The 10,969-nt window shown below is 49.2% G+C and overlaps 2 protein-coding genes across 2 annotated transcripts in view; both read left to right on the forward strand.

Moving 5' to 3' along the window:
• LOC106809004 overlaps nucleotides 1-7,081 on the forward strand; it is a 21,524-nt gene extending 14,443 nt beyond the window's left edge. The window contains exon 11 of the mRNA XM_014811943.1: nucleotides 7,022-7,081. Coding sequence (XP_014667429.1) covers nucleotides 7,022-7,066 — 45 coding nt within the window. The 3' untranslated portion in view covers nucleotides 7,067-7,081. The remainder of the gene's footprint in view (nucleotides 1-7,021) is intronic.
• The window catches only part of LOC106809005 (anion exchange protein 3-like), a 10,841-nt gene continuing 6,942 nt past the window's right edge, over nucleotides 7,071-10,969 (forward strand). The window contains exons 1-7 of the mRNA XM_014811944.1: nucleotides 7,071-7,231; nucleotides 7,497-7,632; nucleotides 8,012-8,083; nucleotides 8,467-8,572; nucleotides 9,050-9,215; nucleotides 9,514-9,644; nucleotides 9,948-10,152. Coding sequence (XP_014667430.1) covers nucleotides 7,072-7,231; nucleotides 7,497-7,632; nucleotides 8,012-8,083; nucleotides 8,467-8,572; nucleotides 9,050-9,215; nucleotides 9,514-9,644; nucleotides 9,948-10,152 — 976 coding nt within the window. The 5' untranslated portion in view covers nucleotide 7,071. The remainder of the gene's footprint in view (nucleotides 7,232-7,496; nucleotides 7,633-8,011; nucleotides 8,084-8,466; nucleotides 8,573-9,049; nucleotides 9,216-9,513; nucleotides 9,645-9,947; nucleotides 10,153-10,969) is intronic.

The raw sequence follows: 10,969 nt of genomic DNA on the forward strand, positions 1-10,969 counted from the left end.
TCATCTCTTCGTCTTTTGGTTGTCGAGTGCTGACTAGTCGTTAGTTACGAGAAAGGACAGAAAAACGCATATTACATCCTGGCGACGGTCTCGTGGGTTAGAAGTGACCGGCCTGAGGCATGTTGTCGGCAGTGCGATACCACGGCAGAATGTTTACACACATCGCGATGTCCAAATTGCCTGCTGATGGTGGCATGCAGCATGTATATCAACATATTATTTCCTGACAAAAAAACAACCAGTTTTTACGCTGCTGAGTTGCGTGGGTGTACAGTTAATCGCGTAGGATAGAAACCTGAAATAGCCAGAACTTGGCGAGCAATTTGCACCTGCTTCCTGTTACGTAGTTTACAGAATCTAGTGTCGCAGGTTGTATTTGAAATGTAAAACGAGCACGTTTGAGTTCGGGCAATGCTGTACCTGCTGTAGTATTGCTTACCTGTGTATCTGTATACACTGTCTCTTAAGTATTGTTATCTGCTTTATCTATGTAGTATTGTTTACCTGTGTATCTGTGTAGTATTGTTACCTGTGTATCTGTGTAGTTATTGTAATAATTGTTGGCAAAATTACATGTCAGCGGCCAGCAATGTAGTGCGTAAAGTTTTAGAGGGTAGACGCTGCATGCGCGGTAGTCATGAAAGCTAGCGAGAAAGTTGTGTTCTCACAGCGAGGCGACTAACGCGTTTACTACAAGGGAAGAGCGGTACCAGGTACGTTTGCGGAAGAGAGAGAGAGAGAGAGAGAGGAGCAAATGAGCCGAGAGAGAGAGAGAGAGAGAGAGAGAAGAGAGAGAGAGAGAGAGAGAAAGAGAGAGACAGAGAGAGAGCAGAGAGAGAGAGAACGAGAGAGACGACGAGAGAGATGAGAGGACAATGAGAGAGAGAGAGAGCAGAGAGGAGAGAGTGAGAGAGCAGAGAGAGAGAGAGAGAGAGAGAGGAGAGAGAGAGAGAGAGAGCAGAGAGAGAGGAGAGAGAGAGAGCAGGAGAGAGAGAGAGAGAGAGAGAGGAGAGAGAGAAGAGGAGAGAGAGGAGAAGACGAGAGAGAGAGAGAGAGCAGAGAGAGAGAGAGATGACGAGAGCAGAGAGAGCAGACCGAGAGAGAGAGAGCGACGAGAAGAGAGGAGAGAGGAGAGAGACGAGATCGAGACTGACAAGAAGAGATCAGACGAGAGAGAGAGCAGCGAAGCAGAGAGAAGAGCAGAAGAGGCGAGAGAGAGAGAGAGAGAGAGAGACGAGTAGAGCAGGAGACGAGAGCGAGGAGGACAGAGAGGGCAGAGAGAGACGAGAGAGAAGAGAGAGCAGAGAGAGATGAGAGGCAAGAGAGAAGAGAGAGAGAGAGAGAGAGAGAGAGAGAGAGCAGAGAGGCAGAGAGAGAAGAGAGAGAGAGAGCAGAGAAGAGAGAGAGACGCCAGAGAGCGAGCAGAGGAGAGAATAGAGAGGGGAAGAGAGAAATAGAGAGCAGAGAAGAGAAGAGAGAAATAGAAAGAGAGGAGTGTGAGAGAGAGAGACAGAGCAAAGAGCAGCATGGGGAAAAGAGGAAAATAGAGAGAAGCAGAGAGAGAAAGAGGGAGAGAGAGCTGTGTGCAGAGAGAGAGGAGATGAAAGAGAGAGCGGAAAAGAGGAGAAAATAGAGCAGAGAGAAGAAAATGAGCAGAAATAGAGAGCCAGAGAGAGAGAGAGAGAGAGAGAGAGTGATTGTGTGAGAGAGAGAGAGAGAAAGAGAGAGGGGAAAAGAGAGAAATAGAGAGAGAGAGAGAAAGAGAGGGATAGAGAGATAGAGTGTGCGAGAGAGAGAGGGAGTCCTGAAGTCTCCCCAACCTGGGAGTATCCTCTCAAGATATCTGGTCCGCTCTTATATAGGTGGCACCTTGCTTTCCACGACCCTACTCGCCATCGATATTCGCCAGTGATGGCTGAGAGAAAATGACGATGCTTTCTGAATTCATGCTCGTTCATTTAGTTCTCTCCTTTCCTTCTCCTCAGCAAACTGCATCATTCCTGTGGAGTCGAACTGTGAACTGTGTGTGGGTCACGCTGTACGTGTCTATCCGTCTTTATTTATTTTCTCTCTGGATATATTTGCCGAGGCGTGTGTGAGCCGCAGGAGGGTGGCAGAGTGCTACGCACACACTATAGGTCACCGTGGAGCACACACAGTGACACGTTTGCAGATAAGCACATGACAGGGGGTTGGATGTCCACAAAATCCCGCTGAATTACGTCTGCAGAATGCGCATGAACACCAGGGCGTAGCTGGGGGGGGGGGGGGGTACGTGGCCCCCCACAAATTTTCTGTGCCCCAGGTGCCCCCCCCCCCCCCACTGAAAAGTCATGCTTAGATAAAAAAAAATTGAATTAAAACAATGCCGTTAGAACAGTATAATACAAAGAAAAGTTATATATTGTGCCCCCCACGAAAATGTAAGGCCCTGGCCCCCAGTGCCCCCCCCCCCGCTAAAAAAATCCTAGCTACGCCACTGATGAACACCGCCGCAGATCTCATGATTACCGTCGAATTTCGCCTTAGATTTCGTCTCTTCCGTCTACGGTTTAGGCGAGGATGTTGTTTTGTAGCTAACCTGTTTTAATAAATAAAATATATTACTACATCTACCGCGCGGTTTGCTCGCTACTATCCACGGAGTTTGTTAACCTGGGTGGATTCGCGCGCGCTCGACATTCTGGTCTGGTCACCTAATTCTGTCTTTCTGTCCACTGCGGTCCACTCGCTTATCACCCTTCACCTAGATAGGGATCTACAGTATTCGACCGTGCTTTCTGGGTTTGGCAGTCTCCCCACCCCCTTCACCCCCACAAATATCCTCCCACTAGATATTTCTGTCTGTTATGTACTTTGCTCATAGTGCTTTGTAAAGGAAAACGAATATCCATTTGTTCATTATTACTTGCAGATTTGCCATCTAGGTGGTATAGGTGGTATAAGTGGTATAAGTTTCTTTACTCCCCAAGTCGTTTTTTTGCGTTCCACACATCCAACATCACATTGTGCAACTTGTCACATTGTATAGCTTTGTGATTCTTATAGGTTAGATTCTTGATGATCTAATCTTCAGTTATCCGACATTCTTTTTTATCCGATGCAGTTAATCGGGGTTCTATATATGTGTAGTGTACAGGGTTGTACTGCGCACGCATGACTGCTATTTTGCATAATCCTGTGTTGCCTGGAGTGGTCTCTCAGTGTGTCCCATACCAATGTTGACATAGATTTGTTTGCTTGTCTGTGATAGTGATTTATGTTTGTACTGTATATATCTTGATTGTGGTTTATGTATTTGTATTGTTTTATTGTTTGCGGATATTGGCAAGTGAAAAAAGGAAGTGTTTCTTTCAATCGAACCAAAGCCAGAAGTGAGGGCAAGTCCATGCCAAAAAATTCTTACTAAAACATTGGGTAGACCTTACCCCAAAGAGAGAAAGCAAATATGGGAGCCAAACTTCAATCACTGTTTTTTAAACAATTACTAACAATATTTCCGTACCCTATTATTTTAGTTATGCTGTGGAATGATTATTATTAAAGCATATTTCATACTTATACTCCACTTTTAATCCACGTTTAATCTGTAAGTTGTTTTCACGCATTTATACGTTATTTTCGAATATCCGACCACCTGTCAATCCAGTTTAGGTCGGACTAAATTTTTATGAATTTACCATGAACTAGCAAAACTGTTTTTAATATATACTAATATGCCACGGCAATATCTGAAACTATTGGTGACATAACATTGTTTATTTTCTCTACTTGAGAGAGCTAGATTGTATTACAAAGGTGACAACTATATTTTTAATGCATCCACGCAATGGAAGATGTGTGTCATAATGAATCTCTAGTATTACTAATCTTCATCTCTATGATTGCATATATATTATATATTTATTAATAATATTTATATATATATATATATATATGAGTAGTATAGTATATATTATTAATATTCTATCTATAATAATCAGGTAGTAGACAAGTAGGGAGGGAATCTGATATTATCGTGACTCTGATATAATCTATATGCGCTTTGTTAATCGCATATTGGTATTTGTGGATCAATTGGCAAGATCATCTCTATGATTGTTTATCGAGGAATTCTTGGTTGTATGTTTCATGAGAGAGGAATGTCGAAGTGCAGGACGACGATGACATGAAGGGATCGCGACAGGCGCGGCACGGCGTTGCCCAAGACGACGCAGGATAGGAGTCCAACATAGGTGGCCGCTCTCTCTCTCTCGCTCTCTCCTTCTTCTTCTGCTTCTTCTTGCCTTTCGGCTGCTCCTCTGTCTGCCTCTCGTTTTATCGCCATCTCCCTCTCCCTCTTCTTACATTTTCTTTTGCTTGTTTTTAGTTGCCCCTCTTCTCCTCTAAGCTCTCGTTTTTTTTGCCCATATGCGGCCTGCTGGGCGTGTTAAGATTTCCCAGTAATTATGTACAATCCGCTTTTACATTCCATTTGGCCATTTTTGTAGGAATTTCCATTGGCAGGCCTCAGAAATTCTGGTAGCCCTAGGTCCGGATTCTGTTTATCTATTTTATTTAGTGGAAGCTCCCTATGCCCCAATCTTTCTGCCTGCTCTTTTCAGATCTGATCTGGTCGTCCATATTACCATATGTGCACGGCTCAACTTGTAATAATATTCATTTAGCACTCGCTAGCATGTGTGCACATGTGAGTGCGGTGCAGTGGTGGCGTTCCGTCGTGCTTGAGTAATGGTATGCTGCTATGTGTGTGTGTGTGTGGTTGTGCAGCTGTGCTGAGTGAGCGTGCGTGCGTATGGTGGCGTGCTGTGCGTGCGCGTGCCGTGCGCTGGCGTGCGTGGGCTCGTGCGTGCGTGCGTGCGTGGCGTGGCGTGCGTGCGTGCGTGCGTGCGTGCGTGGTGCGTGCCGTGCGTGCGTGCGTGGCGTGCGTGGCGTGCGTGTGTGTAAGTGCGCGTCGCGTCGTCCTCGCGCTGTGTTTGTAACACACGGCGGGCATATGCTGCTGGCAGCGAGGCGGCCTCTATACGGGAGGAGCAGCAGCAGTCGCGGCGGCGAACACGGCTCGGGCACGTCGCAATGAGGATGAGCGCAGCGGCGGAGAACAGGAAGCCATGTGATGTTACAACGCAACCTGCTGCAGCGGCATCCTGGAGGCGGAGCATGCGCGGGCTAGCGACAGTAACTGCAATGAGACGGAGCGACGAGTACGGGACGCCGAAAGGCTGGACGCCCTCGCGAAGACGTGAGTCCGTTAGCGGGCGTGTCTGCGGTCACGTGTCTCAATCCGTGTTGCTGGCAAGTGCATGTCTTGATCGTGTCTCATCGTGTCTCGTGGTCGTGTGCAGGCCTCGCGAGAAGCGTGAGTTCGTGAAGCCGGCGTGTCCTCGGTCGCGTGTCTCAATCTTGTCTTGCGCGCGCACATGCTCTCTGTGTTTAGGCCTCGAGAGCATGAGTGCGTCGCGAGGAGCGTGAGGGTCCGCGAGTCTTGAGTCTTGGGCGCGGTCTCGTGGTGCGAGTGTGCCAGCGTGTCATGGCTGGCAGCGAGAGCGTGAGTGGCGGTGTCTGCGCAGGGTGTCTCGGCTGCGCGCGCCGCCTCGGACGTCTTTTAGAGCGAGTCTCCCGATCGGTCGCGCGGCTTCTATACCATACCAAGACCGCTGACAAAATTCGCGAGTGAGTTTAGTCGTAGTGCAGCGGTTCTTAACGCTTTTTTTGAGTCCATGGGCCTCTGAGAATGCTGGTGAGAAAAGCGTACAGACGCCTCCCCAGAAGAAATGCACGTGAAGCCGGTACAACAAGACTTTGAATGCTCATGGGTTACGACGCCCCTGAAGCCCATCCACGGACGGCGCAAAGGGGTCCCGTGACCCACAGGTTAAGCAGTGGATTTGGTCAGTCGTGTGTTCCCCCCCCCCCTGTCCGGTCTGCGCAGATGACGCGCTGTTGCGTGCGCGCTGCGGGGACGAGCACGGTATCAGACGGGATCGGCGTCGTGTGTCAGCCGCCATGCCACGCACCAGCAGGCTCGAGCGTGCGCAGGCATGAATGCTGCAGGACGAATTAGCATAGGGCTCGAAACCAAAGATAGTGGGAGCCAGCATACCAACGAGGTGAGGTGGGGTGCGTCGGGGCAGATTCGTGTCTTAAAGTTGGGGGCCTGCGTGGGCGGAGTCTTTTTAACGTTGTTAGTGGTAAATTTGACTGCTCTCTCTCCTCTCGTGCCGGCCGCCATCTCTGCTGTGTGTGCGTTGGCGTCTTTCTGCTCTCGTCTCTCTGCCTCTCTCGTCTCTCGTCTTCTCTCGATCTCTCTGCTCTCTGCGTCTCTCTCCTCTCTCGGTCGGTCGGGTCTCGGTCTCTCTCTGTCTCTCTTCTCTCCTCTCTCATTCTTCTCTCTCGTCTTCTCTCTCTGTCGTCGCTCTGTCTCTCCTCTCTCTCTCGTCTCGCTCTCTCGTCCTCTCCTCTGCTCTGTGTCTCCTGCTCCTCTCGGTCCGTCGTCGTCCTCATCTGGTGTGGTTGGTGCGGCCACTTCTGCGCGGGCGATCATTCACTCTTCGTTTCGCGCATCTGCTCTCCGGTGCTCCGTCGCTCCTCTCTCTCGGTGCTCTCTCCTCGCATCCCTTCTGCCTCGTGCTAATCGTCTCTCTCTCCTGTGCAGTTCTCTTCGTTCGTCGTTCGGGGTCCGGGCTCGGGTGCGTCTTGTGGGTGCTCGTCGTTGGTGGTCGCTCGGTCGTCTCGTCGGTTCTGTCACTCGTCGTCTCTGGGGGGAGTTTGGGGTTCGGTGCAGGTGTGTCCCGGTTGATGCTCGTGCTCTCAGGCTCTCTGTCGGTGGAGTTGCGGTCTCGGTCTCGATCTCGCAGAGCTCGGCGCGGGTCGTCTCTGCGGGTGGTGGGTTCCTGGTTCCTCTCTCTCTGCTCTCTCTGTCTGGTGGTGTGCGTCGGCCATCAACGGTCGCGGGGGTCGTGGTCTGGGGTGGTGGGGGGGTTGGTTCGCTGTGCTTCTCTCTCTCTGCTCTCTGTGGCAGATCGTTCGCGAGCTGGAGGGCGAGCTCATCCTTGTGAGCGGATAGGACCAATGAGCGTGTGCGATAAGGGAGATTGGCGTCGCTGGGATCAAGTTCGGAGGAGGACGTGCAGAAGGGTCCGTCGACCGCTGGAGCAAGCCCCCCTCGCGTGCCCCTCCGCTCTCCTTCCAAGCCTGCTCAGGGGCCTTTCGCGAAGTGCATCGGAGGAAGGGGTGGGTTGAAATGCGCAGGGTGGGGGGGGCTTACGCGGGGGAGAAGGGGAAACGGAGGAGAAGGAGAAACGAGAGGGGAAGGAGAAACGTAAGAGAAGAATAAACGGCTTGGGGAGGGGGGGACGAAGTTCCCTTTGCTCGAAAGCCGGATCGAAAATTTAGTGGCGCAGTTTATGATGTATAATTTTATACGGGTGTGAATGTGGCCCCATGTTGTCGTAGTAACGGTTGTCGTGGCAACGGCGCGTACGCTGCTCTTGCAGGCATGGTTCTGCTGGACATGCATTTGTTGGACTATCCGAGCATCTTGGATCGCGTGGTAAACAGCATGCTGCTTAACGACCAGGTCAGGAAGCAGGACGTGGAGCCACTGATACACACCCTGCTGCTGAAACACAAGTGCGTGCTCGCCGCTCCTTCTTCCTCACCCTCCTTCCCCAACTGCCTCCGCCTGCCTTCCTCCCTGGCCTACGCCCTCCCTCCCCTGCCACCTCTGCCCCTCCTCCCCGACCTCCTCCACCCCTTCCTCGTCAACCTACGTTGTCCCTCCCCCTCCCTCCCCGACCTCCTCCGCCACCCATTCCTCCCCCTACGTCTTCCGCGACACCTCCTTTAATGCATTTCTGAGATCTCCTAGGTAGTGTTGCTTTAATTTTTTCAATAAATTGCAACTGTTTGATATCCATACACTGTCCTCGTGTATTGCCCGTGATGCTCTAGATTCATGCATCCTTAATTAATTAATGTGTAATTAATTCTATTTTTTATTACGTTGCAGGTGGGCAGGTGATAATAAGTTTTTGCCCAAAAATATCTCTTTCAAAAATCTTGCTGCGATCGACCTTAGAAAGTGAGTACAAACGCGTAATTAGCCGTGCATCAACTAATCATTATTTCCAAATTGTCGTAGTATAAATATTGTCCTATTCTGTATCTTACATATATCCTTATCTTATAGCCCTAGTAATAGGCTAGTATTGCCCATAACTCTGGGGTCTGTCATTCTCGCCAAATTAATAGAGTTATGATTCTAAGCTTGCCTGTGATTCAATTATTTAATTGCCCATAACCGTGGGGCATGTCATTATTGCCAAATTAATAGAGTTATGATTCTAACCTTGCCTGTGATTCAATTATTCAATTGCCCATAACTGTGGGGCCTGTCATTCTTGCCAAATTAATAGAGTTATGTCTCTAACCTTGCATGTCACGTTGAACGTGGGAATCTTGCAGGGTGAGTGTGGTTTCGCTTCTGGACAAACGCAAACCGGACAGCAGCCGATCTTCCAGGAAGATCACCAACGTGCCTCTCTACCGTGACGTGGAGCAGGGAGACAAGGTATAGCAGTGTCATCAAAGTAGTGTCATCATACACGTCATCATTCATGCTTCACAGGCTACGCTGAGTGCTAGTGTGACCAAAGGCGAAGCCAGGAATTTGGATTGGGGGGTCCTCGAGCGAGTAACAAGGGAAATGTTTTTTTTTTAGTTAAATGTAAAAATAGTGCTTTAAGACCATTTTTTTGAATACGGTACTAAAAATAGGCTGGCTGATAATTAAAATTGTAATTATAATTTTTTTAACGAGGCCAGGATTAGGCCAGCTACGCGCTTTTAAGAGAAAAAGAAAATAGAGAAAAAAATGTTTTATTTATTTATTTATTTTTTGATTGGGGGGTTTTAGGCCCCCCCCCTGGCTACGCGCTTGAGTGTGACCACGATGAAATATTTATTATGACACTTTTTATGTCGTGTTATGTAGCTTTGATGATGCTAGTACGACCACGATGATTCATTGTCGCTCTGTTGCTTTCAGGTGTCGGTGACGGGAACCAACCAGTTTCCTGAACAGCCAGCGCCCAGCAAGCAGACATCGGAGTTGTTGAAACGGATACCAGAGGGCGCCGAGGGAGCGGCGATACTCGTCGGCACGGTCAGCTACCTGGTGAAGCCGACCACAGTGTTCGTGCGGCTAGCGCAAGGTGCGTGTGTGCGTGCGTGAGAGAGTGTGCGTGCGTGCGTGCGTGCGTGCGTGCGTGAGAGAGTGTGCATGCGTGCGTGCGTGCGTGCGTGCGTGCGTGCGTGCGTGCGTGCGTGCGTGTGTGCGTGCATGCGCATGTGCGTGCGTGCATGCGTTGTTGATGATGATGATGATGATGATGGTGATGATGATGGTTAATGATGATGATGATGATGATGATGATGATGATGGTGATGATGTTGATGATGATGGTTGATGTTGATGATGATGATGGTTGATGTTGATGATGATGTCATCAGGTACCTCGATGCCCGCACTGTTGGAGATTGACATTCCCGTGAGGTTCCTTTTCATCTTGCTCGGCCCGGCGACCGACGGACTTGACTATCACCAGATCGGACGCTCCATCGGGGCACTCATGGTCAACCAGGTACATCGGCGCCACGGTTACCGCAGGATGCACGCCTCATCGCCACGGCGACCGCAGGATGCGCGCGTCGCCATGGCGCGGGGGGGGGGGGGGGGGAGCATCGCTCCTTTTGCTCCTTGCTCCTAAAGTCGGCACCGCGTTAGCTTCCAGAGCTTCCTGCAAAAAACCTAGATGCCATATTACTGGTGATTGCACAGGGGGGCAAGGTGTTATTATGCCACATAAGAGTAACTCGATCAAAAGCGTATCTTAAACTGGGAGAATTTGCGACAGAATTTGTTTGTACATGTTTGTTGTTTGCAGACGTTCCAGGGGGTCGCCTACACGGCAGACGGCGGGCAAGACCTGAAGGTCGCCATCAACAATTTTCTCGACACGAGCGTGGTGCTGCCACCTGGCCACTGGGACAAGAAGACGCTGGTGGGAATTGCCGAGATGCAGAGGGAGGAGATGGAGAAACAGGCTGTGCGAAAGGCGAAACGCCAACGCCACGCAGCAGAGAAGGAAGGTTGGTTAGTGTTGTTGTGTATAGAAGCGTACGTCTCAGGTGAAAACAGCAGGGCGTATGTTGTAAAATATCCTGCAAAATATAACGAGTATATCGTGATGACATCTGCTTTTACAACATAAAAATTATATATTACATATTTTATCTTATATTATATCTGTTTTTTTGTTTTTTTTAATTATATATTACATATTTTATTTGATATTTTATCTGTTTTTATTTTTTTATTGCGTCTTCTGCTTTTTCAAAAATGAGTCTGATTGTCTATATCTATTTTTTGGCATGCTCGCAAGGAAAACTCAGGTAGTGTCATAGCGTATACATGTATGTGATCATAACAGTACGTTATTTCCTGTAACCATTATTGCAGTAAACTTCTAGATATACCTGATCGCTCTCCTACTGCACTCCTCCCAGGACTTGGTAGTACCTCGAGCCAATACGCTCTCCGTTCCAGCCTCATTCCGGTATTTAGTGGAGGTCACATTCTTACAGGCTTGCCTTTCTATCCCCCTTGCGTAGTAGTTGACCTATCCGTGCCGAATAACTTAACCGTGTCGGAAAGTGTTGTTAGGACATATACTGACCAGCATATGCATGTTTTTCACACTAAAAGTTCAACTTTGTGGCACTGTTTTGAGAACGTGGTATCACAACTATGATTAGGTAGAGAACTCCCTCTCGGTCAGGCCTGGCACCAAGGTCAGTTCTTCCACACCTTCAGCATCTTCATTGCTTCCCCCTCTCGCTCTCTCTCTCTCTCTCTCTCTCTCTCTCTCTCTCTCTCTCTCTCTCTCTCTCTCTCTCTCTCTCTCTC

Source organism: Priapulus caudatus, unplaced genomic scaffold (genome assembly GCF_000485595.1).
Source record: "Priapulus caudatus unplaced genomic scaffold, Priapulus_caudatus-5.0.1 Scaffold322, whole genome shotgun sequence".
NCBI classification, from domain to species: Eukaryota; Metazoa; Priapulida; class Priapulimorpha; order Priapulimorphida; family Priapulidae; genus Priapulus; species Priapulus caudatus.